The sequence below is a fragment of the Stegodyphus dumicola genome, chromosome 10 (genome assembly GCF_044657685.1).
Source record: "Stegodyphus dumicola isolate Sdum_Otavi_A_Nest chromosome 10, ASM4465768v1".
NCBI lineage: Eukaryota > Metazoa > Arthropoda > Arachnida > Araneae > Eresidae > Stegodyphus > Stegodyphus dumicola.
Genome location: NC_140777.1, coordinates 122908802 through 122926262, shown reverse-complemented (window position 1 = coordinate 122926262; position 17461 = coordinate 122908802). Strand labels below are relative to the sequence as shown.

The window sequence follows — 17461 nt, the reverse complement described above, 5'->3', positions numbered from 1 at the left end:
CTGTGAGACACCTGCCAAGTTAACCACTGTTTGGATAACTGCATTGAGGATTAGTGAAGTTGGAGTTTTCCAACTGTAAGCAGCCACATAGGTTGGCAAAATACTACATGTTGCTGCACAGGAAGCTGTGCCATGGAAAACTGAGAGGCAACCATGATCACCTCACCTTGCATCCACTAACTTTTCCTTGTGGGTATACATGAAGTCTTTGTCATACAAAACATCCATAACATCTGACATCGACCTTGTGCCAGGATTGTGGAAGCACTGGTATGTGTATGTGCATACCTGCCCAACCTAGAACGAGTATAATGAATCCATGCATCAATGTCGTGAAGCACATGTTGGATGGAAGGAATTTTCAACACTTTTCATAACCATGATTATTTTCATCCTGTGTGTAGTTCACATAAAGTTTGTAAACAACCTTTCAGAAAACACTGTATTGTGTTGCAAATTTTAATCGTGTTAATGTAATTTAATTAACTGCGATTAGGTTTTTTTATTTAACTGAAACTGTTTGTGACTAGAAAAGTGGTTATTTATTTTTCGCAGTTAAAAGCTTTAGTTAATTTTTTTTTTTTTTTCAATGCTTAGAGTTTTTCTTGAAGAAGCAAGAAGTGGTTTTTCAGAACATTTTAAAGGAAGGGAGGTCAAATTACGTGGTCCCCAAACAGATTCTCTTGATGGGTTGCGAATAGGATTTACAATAAGAAACAGCAGTTAAAGTATCCATCACTACAGAAACCTTTGTTTACTGTGAGTTAAAAAAGGAAATAATTGACATCTTCATTTCACTTTTGCTTTGTGAACCTTGCAAGTGTTGGATAAATGGGTTTTTTTTAAGTGGAGGGGGTATCGAATGAATTATTTTGGGCCGCACTTAAAAGGGCAGGAGTGACCTCAGCTTCGTGTTGTTCTCAGAAGTTAGCAGAAGTCAAATTTCTGTTTCTCATGTGTTTGGGAAACGCACTATCCAGGTGTCAAGATGACAGTCTTTGTAGCAGCAGTTGTGTTTCTATTCATTTGTAGGGACTGAAAGTAATAAAAAATATTAGATTTGTCAGAAATTGTACAGGGGTAACAGTAAAGATCTGCGGCCAGTTTGTCTTGCTCTTACAAGTGGGCTGGGGCCCGCATTTTTCCCGACTAGATATTGGCTAAAATGGATATATTCCTGAAATTTTAGAAAGAAAATCTAAGAATGAAGGTCCCTATCAGTTAGGGCCCATTGTCTTGCAATGGGCCCTAACTGATAAGGAGGCACAAGGATCTGCCTAAAAGCTGGCTGATTTTATCAAGCGATTGCAAGAAAAGGCAAATAAACTAAATTGAATGACTAGAGCCCAACTTCGTATTCCTGAAACTAAACTGAATGACCAGAGCCCAACTTCGTATTCCTCATGAAAGTCTCTTTCATGCTTACTGAGGTGTTGGAATTCAAATGGTGTTTTAGAGAATGAATTACGAAAATGTAATATAGTGCAAGATGATTTAGCACAGACCTGCATGTCAAGCTAAAAACTTCAGACCTCAAAATGGCGCGAACACTAAGTGGAACCAAGAGCAATTAAATATCCTTGATTGGTCTCCTGCAGCAATACCTTGTTTTGGATTTTATGCGGACATTTCCTAGATGGTCAGTTGAAATAAGCGTGGCGAGATCTACTGGACCATGAAAGCTACCTAATATTCTGGAAATCAGTGCAGTTCCCATAACAGAGTTTTGTGTTTTGGCTTCAAACAAATGAATTTTTTTTCTTGCCATCTAATTTAATTATAATTGTAGGGATCTTTAAAGATTAGTGAGTAAGTAATGATCAGTTATTTTAATGTACATGTTACTGAAAGGATTAGAAAATTTGTTTAGCTATCTAAGTTTGAGAATACAATGGAATGTAAAAGTAAAATTAAAATAGTATATAATACGTTAAAATAAGGATATTTTAGTGAATTGAAATGTGTATGTTTAAATGCATCTTTAGGAAAAATACTGTAGGGAACTGATCAGTTTCAATTATTTTAATAATTATTTAACCTAGAACTTAATAAATGAGTTCAGTGATAAATATTGTAGGTTTTATTTTTGTTATTTATTTGGTGGTCTGTTCAATTACTCCATTTGTTTCAGCTGCATGGCTGTTAGAAACATGGAAGATTTATTTACCTAGTGTGTTGTTAATTATTTTTAAGAAATAAAAACACAATGCATTTGAGAAATTAGTTTAATTGAATTTATTATTTTAAGGGAACTGAATGATTAATATATATGAATATTTCTTCCCTGGTGTTTATAAGGTTATGTATTAATGGAAATGAACTTGTTGTTATCTTTACAGAAAATTATGAAATTAATTGCATATTTAATTTATGGTGACTTGAAGGAATGCTATTTTTTTAGAGAGGTAGCCTTTTTATTATGCTAATTACCAGCAAAAATTTATTACTCTTTATTTTCAGGTTACTGGTTTAATAAGTTTGAGCTGGAATCTGATTAATTGAGTTTCAAGATATGGATTTATTGATTTAACTTGGCTTTAGGTCAATCACACTGTTCCTCAACACAGTATAAGAGTTTTCAGCTTTTTAATTTTGATTCCTATTTTTTTATTATATCAAATAGTTTTATCATATCTATATTATGTTCAATATTCAGTTTTTCAAATCGCTGCAATCCATTGTCCAATAATGATCGAACACAGATTTCCTTGTCACCAATTCGAAGTCTGATTATAAAGGTTTTGAGATATATTTCGTGTTCAGAGGGAAGATGTTAGCAATGTTTCTGTAGATTTCTGCTCATTATCAGCCGTTCTGTCCTTAGACGAAAACTTTTCCTTGCATAAATCTGGGCAAAGGAATACATAATGTCTCCGTTGACAAATTAAACATCTCACATTACACTGACACTTTCTTCTCATGTGCTCAGACTTAAGGCAAACGAGACAGCATCTTTTCCTTATAACTTGTGATTTTCTGTCCCCATAACTCATCTCGGATAATTTTTGACAGTCTTTACTTAGATGAGGATAGTCATAGAAAACAGAATTAAGTTTTGCTCCAGTTGTGCTTAAAATTAACGTAGCCACAATGGGTTCATCTTTGTGGACCAATTTCAGTCAATCTTTCTGAATAGCACCATTTTCCCTATCTTTACTAAATCCTTCACGAGCTAAACGTATCATCTCTTCTGATTCGACTTCATGGCATAAAAAGCACATCAGTTTTTCCAGGGATCTCTGACTTAAAGCTTCATCAATATTTTCTGAAATTCTACTCCTTTCCCATGCTTGTAGAACATTTTCTGGCAAACATAATTTCACCAATGGCTCTAAAAAGTCAGTAAATTTTTCTTTTGTGCACCCTAAACTTTCCATTGCTCTTAATTTTGTCTCTAGCATATTGTAGAAGGTGGCCAAATCAGGGGCATTCTTCTGGACTGTAGCATTTTTCAGAACCAGTGAAAGGAGATTGCAGACGTATATTTCCAGTAGGAGATCCTCCCGGCCAAATCTTAATTTCAGCTGTTGGACAGCCTTTGGATAATTTTCAGCTGTTATTAGGAAAATGGATATTAATCTAGCAGTTCTTGAATCAGGCACCACAGACTGGTATAAATACTGGAATTTGTCTATAGCAGTCAGTTCCTCCAAGTCATGTATTTTTGAAAAAATGGCACAGCTTTAGTATAGCCCACCCGGAATTTTAAACAAAAAAAATATCGCCAAGAGCGGCAATAAATGATATGATCTGGTAACCCATACTATTCGCCAAACGCAATGTAAACAAGAGGATGGAATTATGGTTACAGCTAATTTAGTAGTCAGTTACATTTATTCAACTTCAATACAAATTACCGACATATCCGTTTACTCAAAGTTTAATGCACGTGCCCTGTATTCTTACTTTTCCGGTATAGATTTCTCTTAAAATTTGTCTCACGCTGTGTTGCAGGAGGAAATACAACATTGTTGTGTTAAATTAGAATTCTACTAAAATTAATATCTAAATACACAATTCGTAACACTGCTATTGGCGAAATTGTTTAAAGCTCAGATACCGTGAATACTATTTTGTATATATTTTTTTTGGCTACTTGAGGTGATATTTTTGCGTTTAGTTACTGCTTGCTCTAAAACTGCTGTTGGTGATGTTGTAATTAAGTATCAGGAGATTATAAAGGAAAATTTAAGGTGGGAGTTTTCAAACAAGCGTAAAATTTTGGGAACAGGTATTTTATGCATGAATTAACAATAGAGTATGAACTTTTTAGAGGATTTTTTGATGGATTGTCGATTATTGAAGGATAACATTTTCTGTGAAAAATTAAGATACCATGCTGGTTAGTTAGTCAGAAAAAGTCATCGAATGGTAGTATTTGCAAGAAATGTACGGCTGAGAAATCAATTAGGCTAAAATCTTGATTCGCCTGTAATAAGCTCAATTTTTCTAGAAACATATACAGTCAAAAGTCGTTAATCCGGACTCGTCGGGACTTCGGCGATTCCGGATTATAGATCATCAGTTTAAATCTCGTAAGATGGCATGCAGAAATTCTAAAATTAAAAATATGAAACCGTAATTTATGAAATAAAGAACATTTATGATCTAAAGGGTATCAAAATTTACAAAAAAAAAAAAAAAAAAAAAAAAAAAAAAAAGCTTAATATTTATTTGTTTACTTTATTAAACATTTCTTTCAATGTAAGTTGTTTCGTTTTATGTGCTAATACTTTCTCTTTAATTCTATAAACAGACATAATTTCTTGTTCAGTTACAAAGTTCCGCTGTTCAAGTCCCGTAATTGCTGTGCCGAGAATACCGACTAACTTGTCAACCGAAATTTTTTCGTTTTCACTAACCTCTCTGTCACCTACATTTTTTGCAGCAATTCCACTTTTTGTTTGATGGACATCGAAACGTACTTTCGTTTTGTAGATCCTTAGGGAGCTCCACCATCGGAAATTCTATTCGACATAATCGAAAGTTCAAATTTACTTTTATAACATTGCTCTTACAGTCTGCAAAAAATAATAAGCCGCATCTAATTCGAAGATTAAGGAACTATGCAATCATCAACATTAACTGAAATAGATAATTTTAGCTTGTACTGTCCGTTATACATTAAACGCGCACTCAAAAACGTATTCTGCCCTTGTGCAGATGCATATGCGCAGTCGTAAAGGTCTTGCGCGCACGCGTAAACGCCTATGCGCATGTTTCAATGCAATGCATGCGCAGAAATTTTTTAGCTTTAAGGTCTGGATTATAGATCATCCCGGATTATGGGTGTCCGAATTAACGACTTTTGACTGTATATATATATATATTTTTTTTTACAATGCGAATTATGGAGTTGCTTATGCACGAATTTCTGCAATTCTCCGATTTAAGTGAAAGCAGATTTCTTAGTATATGAGCAATGCAGAGTTTATTCAATTTCTGATTTTTAAGTGAAAATAGATCGATGTGTACATGGGCAAAGCCAATGTAGTGCGCCATGCCAAGGTTGTGCGCGGTGACTAGTTTGTGCATTTATAGATGTTTTTTTAAGTGAAAATAGATCGATGTGTACATGGGCAAAGCCAATGTAGTGAGCAATGCCGAGGTTGTGCACGGTGCCTAGTTTGTGCAATTGTAAGATGTTTTTTTTAAGTGAAAATAGATCGATGTGTACATGGGCAAAGCCAATGTAGTACGGAATTCCGAGGTTGTGCACGGTGCCTAGTTTGTGCAATTATAGGATGTTTTTTCAAGTGAAAATAGATCGATGTGTACATGGGCAGAGCCAAGGTAGTGCGCAATACCGAGGTTGTGCAATTATCTGATATTTTTAAGGTGGAAATAGATGGATGTGTACATGGACACCAAGCTTTGATGTTTTTCGAGCGAATACAGATCGTTGTGTATAAAGGAAAACGAGATAATGTGTGATGACGAGCTGTAATATAACGTATTTTATACGCAATGTTTAACATATCATTTGGTATTTAAAATTTTTTGGTTTTGATATGTTTATAATGCTTTCCGAGTTACGATATATATCGATAGCCCGACGATCTACTCAACAGTAGCGAAACTGTAAACTTTGACCCTATAAGTAACTTTTACCTCATTATTATAATATGTAGTGTTTGCAATCGTAATCACACTTGATAATATGAGTTCTTTGATAATACAGTGTTTCACAAAAGTGATGGGACACTTGTGCTTTACAAAAGGAAACTGTAATAAAATAAATTAAAAAAACATGTAAAAATTTTTTGTGGTTGTGTTTCATACTTAAATTTAGTAACAATTATTACATAACATACATTTTCTCAAAATATCAATTTAATAAAAATACAATTGTTTAGAACGGAGCAAAAAATGGTTCACATAAGTGATGAGACACCATTAGATACTACTACGTACTATGCAACAAAAATCGTCTGAAGTAAGCAATAAAAATATTTTTGGGGTTTTTTATTTTTACTCAAAAGCAATTGGCAATAATTTATAAAATCGTCTGCAGTATTTCTCTCCAGTTTGTTTTGGAATTTTTGTGTTTTTTTATCTCTTTGCAGCCATGAATGCTAAACGAAAAGAAACTTTGCCTGAAATTCGAAAATTAGTCATTAATTTGCATATTGAACGTGGAAATTCTATTAGAGAAACTGCTGAAACAGTTAACCTGAGTCATTCAACAGTTTTCAATATCATTAAACGATATAAAAAGAATCATATGTGTTGATATGGAGCAGACTCCGTTGAAGAAGTTTTCTCATTATCAACTGATGCAGTTAAAATTCTTCAAGACGCTGGTATGAACTTAAGAAAATTTGAATCAAATTCCGTATCTTTAAAAAATCATTGGCAAGATATTGGTTTAATTAATAAGGAAGATAATTTGGATAAGAAAACGTTAAAGGTGCTGGGAATAATTTGGGATTTGGATGAGGACACATTGAAATTAGATGTACAAGAACTTTTACAACCAGTTGACTGGAAACACGTTACAAAGCGAAAGGTATTACAGATTGTGGCAAAAATTTATGACCCAGTTGGATTCATTGCACCCTTTGTTATCAGAATAAAATTCTTATTACAAGAGTTATGGGAATTGGGTATTGATTGGGACACAATTTTGCCCAGCTATTTGAGTGAAAAATTTAAAACTTGGTACTTTGAAATTGAAGTTATTCTCAACTTGTGTATTCCTAGAAAATACATATTAAATGATGAATGTGTAAATTTCGATAAAATAGAGCTTTTTGTCTTTTGTGACGCCAGCCTCAAGGGATATGGAGCTGTTGCATATTTTCGTGATCCTGATTCTTGCTGTACGTCTTTTGTTCTTTCAAAGAGCCGCGTATCCCCACTTAAAAAATTAACCTTGCCTCGTTTAGAACTTATGGGAGCCATTATTGCGGCAAGAATAGTTAAATATTTAAGGAAATTATTTAATATCCAAGAAGATAATGTATTTTGTTTTAGTGACTCTAAAATTGTTCTTCACTGGATCAGGGGTACCGCTGATAAATGGAAGCCCTTTGTTGCTAATCGTGTACGGGAAATACAAGATGTTGTATCACCTTCACAATGGAAATACTGTAAGGGAAATGACAATCCGGCTGACATAGTTTCACGTGGATTAAGAGCTTCTGATCTAGTGGAAAATAAACTTTGGTTCAATGGACCAGTGTGGTTAAAAAAGAAAAATGTACCTTCATCATCTTTTGATCCTTTGATTGAGCCTATGGTAGAAGAGGTACAGGTAGAACAACGTCAAACTACTGCATGTTCTGTTATTAGCCAAGAGGCTGAATTTGAATTGACATCCAGGTTTTCATCCTGGAAAAAATTGAAACGCGTAACTGCATGGTGTTTAAGATTCTGCCACAATATTAAACCTCTATCTTTAAAACTCAAGGGTTTTTTAACAGTTCAAGAATTGGATAAGGCAAGCAATTTGATTTTTAAAATCATGCAAAATTCCGAATTTAGAGAGAAATTAGACTTTTGAAAGCAGGGAAGAAATTGAATCTCAGCAGTAAAATCCTGAAATTAAATCCTTTTCTTGATAGAGAAGAAATCCTTAGAGTCGGTGGTAGACTCTGTAACTCGAATCTTTCAGAAAACACAAAGTATCCAATCATTCTTCCCAAAAGTCACCAAGTTACTGAATTGATAGTCAAACACTTTCATGAAATGAACCTTCACGGAGGAGCCACATTAACATTATCTGCTCTGCGACAGAAATATTGGATCGTTAATGGCCGAGAAATTGTAAGAAAAATAATTTGGAAATGTATAAAATGTTTTAAAAATCGAACAAGCACATCCAATCAGATAATGGGCGACCTACCTGCTTTTCGCGTATTGCCGGATAGAACATTCTCGAATACAGGACTAGATTTTGCAGGCCCCTTTTTAATTAAAGCTAGGAAAGGAAGAGGAGGAACGAGCTATAAATGTTACGTTTGCCTTTACATATGTTTCACCACAAAGGCCATTCACCTAGAAGTGGTCAGTGATCTAACAACTGAAGCATTCCTAGCATCTCTGAAAAGATTTGTGTCACGCAGAGGAAAACCCAAGAAAATCTTTTCAGATAGAGGCACCAACTTTGTTGGGGCTGATCGAGAATTAAGAAGATACATAGCTACACTTTCCTCTGACGAAGCATTTCAAAACTACCTGAGCGGTGAAAATATTCAATGGATCTTCAATCCTCCTGCTGCCCCTCACTTTGGAGGCCTTTGGGAGGCTGGAATGAAACAAATGAAGATTCACTTAAAGCGAACTATTGGGACCCAGGTTCTGACATACGAAGAACTTCACACCTTAATTACACAAATCGAGGCGTGTTTGAATTCCAGGCCAATAGTTTCCATCTCATCTGACCCTGAAGATTTTAATCGTTTAACACCTGGACATTTCCTAATTGGGACTACATTAACAGCAATTCCTGAACCTGATCTTACAAATAATAAGCTAACCCCTGCTGAAAGATGGAAATTGACACAGCAAATTTTCCAGAGCTTTTGGAAACGTTGGTCTAGAGATTATCTTTCACAATTACAAGGGCGTACCAAATGGTTGAGGGATAAACCAAATTTAGCCCTCAATGACTTAGTCTTGATAAAGGACGAAAATTTGCCTCCATTAAAGTGGCGACTTGGACGAGTAATTGAACTATATCCTGGTGCTGATGGAAAAGTTCGTGTTGTGAAACTAAAAACTGAAGCGTCCTATACATAAACTTTCCCGCTTACCATTGAGTGAATAAGACTCTAAAAAAAAAAAAAAAAAAAAAAAAAAAAAACATTAATTGTATATTCATAATTTGTGTCTTTATTATTATTATTAATTCAATTATGTTTCAGATTCAGAGAATGGACCACAATTGTGGATTATGGTAATTTAGCAGTTTCATTATTTTGTTTTCCTTCTAGAGATTGTAAGTATGTTTTATTTGTAAAATTTTGTGCTAAATTTAATGTTGTTATTCAATTTAAATTTGTCATTATGCATTTTTATTTTTTTTTTAACATGATATACTGTTGAACTTTTGGAAAACTTGTTTAAATCTAAAATTGAAGATCTTTATAATAATGTTGTAATGAACCAATGTTCATCGGGGCGGAGTATGTTCCGCCTTTTTGGTAGATAGGTGGTGCTCCTGATGCGCGCCGATGAAAAATATTCCACTTGACGCTTGAACATGAAGAATGACGCATGTCATATTTATTTGATGCTTGATTATGTTTCATGGCCGCTATAAGCAGAAATAATATAAGTTTATCGTTAATAAATGTTATTTCTATGTTATGTGAACTCTTGAAATTTTGATTTGAAATTCTAATGCTCTCCCAACCTTGACTCCTGAAACGAAACGATCTTTGAATTTATGACTCATGAAGAGACACCACACAATATGATTCAGGATAAAAGAAAACCTGGCCGAGCATCAAAGCTATCCAATAGAATAAAGCGAATTATCGTTTGAAATATTAAAAAAAAAAAAAAAAAAAAAAAAAAAAAAATCCAAGGATGAGTACTCTTAAAGTTGCTGCTGATTTACAAGCATTATATGGAGTAATTGTTAATCCTGAGACTATTGGAAGAGTAATTCGATCTGCTGGATATCACGGTAGAGCAGCCAGGGAAAAATTCTTCGTGAGTGAAAAGAATAGAAACCTCAGACTGGCTTTCGCAAAATCCAACATCAATAAGAATTCTGATTACTGGAATGAAGTTATATTTGCTGATGAGAGTAAATTTAATATATTTGATTCTGACAGTAGAATCTTGGTGTGGATAAACCCAGGAAAGAATTTCGCAAACACACCATTTCTTCAAAACAACAATTAAAATCGGTGCTTCAAGAAGAATGGGGTAAAATCACTCCAGAAATCGCAAAAAAATTAGTCGAATCCATCCCAAGAAGATTAAATCATGTTTTAAAAGTAAAAGGAAATCCAACAAAATATTAAAACCTTTTATAAAGTAAAATTTTTGGATAAATATTTGATGGAAAAGTAAGTTTCTCATCACTTATGTGAGCCATTTTTTGCTCCGTTCTAAACAATTATATTTTTATTAAATTAATATTTTAATATTTTGAGAAAATGTATGTTATGTAATAATTGTTACTAAATTTAAGTATGAAACCCACCCACAAAAAATTTTTACATGTTTTTTTTAAATTTATTTTACTACAGTTTCCTTTTGTAAAGCACAAGTGTCCCATCACTTTTGTGAGACACTGCATGTGTGTGTGTATGTGAAGCATTGCTTAGTGTTCCTAATTTGTAGTATTTATTTTCTTATAATATTTTCTTTCATTGCGAGAAATTAAATTTTTTATTTATTTATGTGTAGAATTCTAGTATGCCTGCCTATAGAGAATATAATGTGATTTAGGAATTTAAGAAACTGTTTTTCATTAATGTGAAGTTTAAAATTTTTAGAAAATAATGAAAATTGTCTACTTACTGGTATATAAGGGATTATGTTGTTACGTAGCAAAACATCAGTTTGTAAATATGATAAAATTGATATGTTCCAGAGTATTAATTAAAAAAAACTTTTTTTATTTGTATAAATGCTAAAGCTTAAAAATATTTGAAAATACTGAAGCTGTATGAAATACAAGTATGAGAGACTGCGACGTTCTTTATCGTTGTAATAACTGGTAGAATTCGCTTACTGTATCATGATAATTTTAAATATAAACAATTTATTATAATTATTTTCAGTTATGCTTAAGCTCAGAAATGCAAATTTAAAGAATTTGGTGTTAATTTACAATAATAAACAATTAATTATTTTTTTTTAAAGAGAAAATAGAAATTACGTGTAGCATGGAGAATACATTGTGACGTCACACCAAATTATTTATTAAAGGTGAAATAGCTAAAGGTTTCTGGTATTGTTTTTTAAATTACATCCTTTTAACCTTAATCATTTTTATTAATCATTTCTTAATATTTCTTTCTCTTAAAATCGTGTATAATAGTCGTAAACTTATTTCTATTATCCACGATTTCTGGTGAAATCAAGATGGCCACCATTTTTCGAAACACGGAGTTTCGTCGAAAATCTGGATGGCAACCATTTTTCAAAACAATGTATTTCATGTGCTTTGGCGCCAAACCAAATTCGCCAAACTTTGAAGGTGGGCTATACTAAAGCTGTTCCGAAAAAATACTCCAAAATGTTAAAAATTCTTTGGGATCACCCGAAAACATTTTTAATTCAAATTTAAGTAATTTTAATTTTACCACATCATGCTCTGCAGAACTTTCCAAAATCTTTACTTAATAGCGTTTCTATCTTTTGATTTAAGCTTTATCTTAAGCTCAAGATAATTTATCTCTATAATCCTCTGCCGCCTCAAAATCAACTTTGTATTCAGCAACAGCCTCAGCGTTTTCTAAAAGTAATGAAGAAATGTTATTCTGAATCTCATTCTAAACGTAAAAATTTATCTTGTAACTGAGCATTCAATGCGCACAGTTTATCACCATCCTTGGCGTCTACTTTCGTTGCCAAATATTGCTTCAATTTATTCACCGTAGCTGTAAATGAAGTTTTTAATGGCTTTTGTTTTATTTTCAGAGCATCCATATTTATATGTACACTTAAAATAGTTACTTAAAATTATTTGTAATAAATTCTTAATTTCTGTTTATATTAAAGAAATTAAAGTGATTGTACTTTCTTAAACTTATATCACTTTTATCATCGTAAACAGCATATCTTATACTTATAAGCAGTAATTTAAATAATTCATACTTGTACACTTTTATAACTTCAAATTCTGAATTCTTCAAATGCAGAATACAAACTCTGTCCTGTCGCAGATGCCACTTTATTGTGACAGAAGAAGATCTTTCAATATAAACTAATTTTATTAGCATCATGTACGTGGAACTATAAACAATGCAAACATGGACGGAATTCCAATCTCTTATTCCGTTGCCAATTCCGCCAAGTCAATAACAAGTTAATTAATTAGAAAAGTAAACAGGAAATGGGAAATACAAGATGAGTGGCAACAGTAGCAGTGTTTGATGAAAATATAATTCAAATTTCATCACATTAGACTTAATTTTTCATAATCATGCTTGATAGAATTAAGTAACAAATTTTAAGATATTTAAATTATTTTTTTAAAGAAGTTAATTAAGATAAATAATTATAGTTTTGAATTTATGATGAAAATTTTGAATTGTTGATAAGAATTTTCAACTGAATGAAATAATTTGAAAAATGGGTATGGAATATGGTAAACAAACAGGGGTATTAATATAGCAATTTTTAAGTATTAATATATTAAATATTTGATACTGAATAATGTTAATATAAATAAAAATATTAGTAATTTAAGAAACTTAATAAATATGATAAATCGAATTTTAGTCAGATAATTAAGAGTAAAATTTAAAAAAAAAGTAGTTTGGAATTTATGTTAAATAATACTAAAGTTTATGGATAATTATATGTTAAATATAGAATATGTTAAGATAAATTTTGAAGGCTTCAATATATAATTATCCTTTTTTTATAAAATGATTTTTTTTTCCCTTTAAAATAATGGGAAGTTTTAGCATAGTTCAAAAAAGCTAGTTGCTTTTAATCAAAGAACAGAGGCTTTTTAGAAGTAACTGCTGAGTATCCCATTAATCATTAGTGCATTACTACATCAATTTGTGCATTACTACATCAAATAAATTGTGGATTAGGCTATCAGATGGAAATGTGGGTATTTTAAGAAAGCTGAGGGGTCTTCCAGTTTTGAGCAAAATAAGTAATCAGAAATACTTTAATAATAATAAAAAGCATAATTCAGTAAAACTTTTTCAAATGATGTTAAATGAAATGAAAATAAATACAAAATTTTTATATTTGTAATATTACATGAAACATTTTAAAATACATTCTCTAAAATATATAAAGATTCAAAACCTGAATAATGATAATTTTACTTCCAAATTTGATTCTTTCGCTTAATCTGGCTTCTTTTTATCTTATTATTATTACTATTATTGCAGGGTAATGTAAAATCCTGTTTACTAAATTTCTAAAACATAACTTGAGCTTGTAAGTTATTTGTCTTAACTTGAATTTAATTTTTGTATGCCTTTTCTTTTTTATTTACAAGTATGTATCATGAGCGATTTTCATGGGCAAAAAATTAAATAAAAAAACTTTGATTTTTTCATACAATATTAAAAGCCAGTTACTTTGTACAAAATAAAATAAAAAAAAAATTAAAAAAAAAAAAAAAAAGTTTTTAGGTCTAACTGTATTTAAAAGCATCCCACAGCCATCCGCGATTATTAGAGTAGTTATGCTGATTTGCTTGTAGAGGATCTGCCATTTTTTCATTAAAGTTTATTATACTTTAATTTCTGTAATTTCTCTGTACTGTAATTTCCCTGTTGTAACATAAAAACAAACAGATTTTTGGCAGTTCAATAAAAAATAATGACAATCGCATTTAAGTCGGATCTACTGTACAAAATGACCAGTTGATTACAATATTCTGCAATAGCAAGCTCCTGTGTTACAGTTAATTCAATTTTCAATTAATCCACTTCAATTTTAATATAAGTTACTAAAATTTAAAAAAAATATGCATCATATTTTTAAACTACAGATTTTAAGTTTTTCTAAACATTCTGACCAGCTTACTTTAATGAAGCATTATTATTTGAATGATCTTTTTTTTTCATTTTTAATATAATTATTTGGAAAGCCAATGCTTGGTAATTTAAGCAGTTTAAACATAATATATTTTCAGAAAAGAAAATACACAAAATATTCTCATATACCAAATGATAGAATGTATTACAATGAAAACAAGAAAAATAATTACCAGTTTCCTTTTTAAACTCATCTAGAGACTTGCTAGAGAGTTCAGAAAAATCATACTGAGACATATCATCCTTGCTATAAATATCTTCATCATCATCTTCAAAGGCCCCAACACCAAAAGCCTGAAGAGAAAATTGTATTTTAAAATTATAAACATACAAATTCCAAAATATATTATTTCCATGAATTTTAACAAGCAATCAATACCTGTCCTGAAATAGTTAATTTTTTCTTGTCTTTTGATAGAAAAGATTTAGTAGTTGTAGGAGAAAATGTATCAAATCGAGCATCAAGAACAGATTCTCTAGACAACCCAGTGTAACCCAATCCAAAATAGTTATCTTTAGGCTCATATAAAACAGCTTCTGTGTCTTCAGGTGCAAAGGTAAATCCCAAAGCAGTGGAATCTTCTTCCTAAAACATAAAATTACAACATTTAAAACATAATTTGCTACTCTGCAGAATTATAAGCAAATGCATGGAATAATCTTCATTTCTATAACAAACAAAAAGAAATAACTGAGTTTTAAAATTTACATTTTAATGCAAATAAAACAGTTAAAACTTTGTCATAAATATTTGTAATGCATATAATATTTGTAGTTAATATTTAAATTATCAAATTTGATCAGTTTTAAATATCAAGGCTTAATTGGTAAATTTATCAACACTTAATTGGCTTAATAACTTAATAACTGGTATAACAGAATCTTTATTTATCAGAAATATTAGTAGGCATTTGACAGACAGTTGTTTATTCATATTTTTTCCTCTTCATAAGTAAAACCGCTTTGTATTTTTAAATGCACTAAGCCTTTACACTTGATGCAAATAAAATTTGCATCTTTAATACTATTAATATTCAAGATAATTTGCTAAGTTTGTTTTATTTAAGTGAATACATGCTAAATAATACACTCTTTACAGCTAATTTCTGCATAAACCTTTCTACTTTAATTCTTCTTAATTGTATTTTAAAAGACACTTTATTTCAATAACACTTATAGACAATTCTGATAATTTGATACTTGACATTTACAGATTTCCTTTCATACAAACTTTATACAGTACAAAGTCCGTAATCCGGCCTCATCGGGACTTTGGTGATTCCAGATTATAGATCATCAATATAAATCTGGTAAAATGGCACGCAGAAATTATAAAATTAAAAATATGAAACCGTAATTTATGAAATAAAGAGCAATTATGATCTAAGGGTATCAAAATTTACAAAAAAAAAAATTAATATTTATTTGTTTACTTTATTAAACATTTCTTTCAATGTAAGTTGTTTAAGTTGCTTCGTTTTATGTGATAATACTTTCTCCTTTAATTCTATAAACAGACATAATTTCTTGTTCAGTTACAAAGTTCCGCTGTTCAAGTCCTGTAATTGCTGTGTCGAGAATACCCACTAACTTGTCAATCGAAATTTTTTTGTTTTCAATAATCTCTTTGTCACTTTCTTCACTATTGGAAGTGACACATGCGCACATTAAACGCTCATATAAAAAGCATATATATATATATATATATATATAAAAAAAAAAAAAAGTTTGTGGCTTTGAGGTCCGGATTATAGATCATTCCGGATAATGGACATCCAGATTACGGACATACGGACATTGTACTGTATAATAAAATGAACTTAGTTAGCTCTAGTGAGAAAAACATTTCACATTTAGTATTCTTTTCTATTTAGGGGCACATAAAAGATAAAAATTCCAGCCTGTGATGACAAGTTTAAAAGTAATATGTTTGAATGCTTTATTTTTAAGTGATAAAATTCTATAACTGGAAACATAAAAGAGATGATGGAAAAATCTAATATTTATTTATTTATTTTTAAAGGATGTGCAGCACTGAGATCATCATACCACAAAAAACTGAAATAGCATTGTATTCCATATAGTTGGAACAAGAGAAACAAAATGCAAGATTTTGATTTTAAGATGATAAAATTTAGAACAGAAAGACTATTACTATCATCAGAACATTAATAAAAATGATTGTTTGCCAATCTTTAACATATGCAAAAAATATAAGCCATAAAATCTCTGGTTTCTTAGCTGTTTGTTTCAACTTTACAATTAAAATTATTGAATGCAGTTTTCAACAGTCCAAGATATGATTACTTAACCATGGCACAGCATAAAAGAGCCATATGCCTCTATCCCAAATTTTACTGTCCGCTTCCGAGAGGATGGAATATATGAATATATGAATATCATATCCACGTTTTCTTACCACTAATCTAGAGAGATCAATGGACAAGGACAGAAGATCAATATGAATTATTTAATAATGCAAAGGTTATCGGTCTAAACTACACTCCAATTTTGATCAAGAGTACATGAGAGAGAACTCAAGGTCTTTTACCCATATTAACCTCTTATAGATGGATGATAATTGCACCCGTTCATTAAAAATATCAGAATCATAAATATTTATATTTTACAATAGATTCAAACCTGAGTCCAGTGGCATATAAATGAGCCTATGCTAATCATACTACTGTCCACTGTACCTGAGATTTAACAACTGTTTATTAAAAAAATAAATTTTTATCAAAATCTTGAAATTAATTATGTTAGGAACTGTTAATTTTAAGTTTTTTAAAATGCTTGTCTTTTGTCATTCATTTATTATTTCCTTTTAATATGCACTCTGCCAGACCATTGAGAAAGTCAGCTATTATATTAGTTCTTGGTGATCAGCTAAAATAGTTCATTGTAAGGCAACTCCTCATATATTCTACTGCACCTCTGTTTTCTTAAGAAAGGGAAAGAAATAAAGTCAGGGACAAGAATATGTAAAAAGAAGATCATTTTATATTATTACTTTTAAATATTTCATATACAAAAAACTGAAATAGAAATTTAAATTATCTGTAGCACTACTACAAACAATCAAATGCAAACCAGGGGTTCATAATATTTTATGGCAGACACAGAAAATATTTCTTTCGTACATTCATTTTACACGAAAATTTCTTAAAAACAAAAATGCTATCAGTAATAACTAATATTGTTTGTTATGAAGTAATGCAGTAAACAAGAGTTTATGTAAATACTTACAAAAGAAGTGACCTCAA

General features: G+C 31.1%; 1 protein-coding gene across 3 annotated transcripts in view; it reads right to left on the bottom strand.

The window, feature by feature from the left end:
• LOC118201085 (G patch domain-containing protein 1) overlaps nt 1–17461 on the bottom strand; it is a 129824-nt gene that overhangs the window by 73543 nt on the left and 38820 nt on the right. For all 3 annotated transcript variants that reach the window (XM_085825480.1, XM_085825482.1, XM_085825481.1), the window contains exons 6-7: nt 14575–14781; nt 14369–14489 (exon numbers count right to left, since the gene is read on the bottom strand). In XM_085825480.1, the coding sequence (XP_085681606.1) occupies nt 14369–14489; nt 14575–14781 (328 nt within the window). The remainder of the gene's footprint in view (nt 1–14368; nt 14490–14574; nt 14782–17461) is intronic.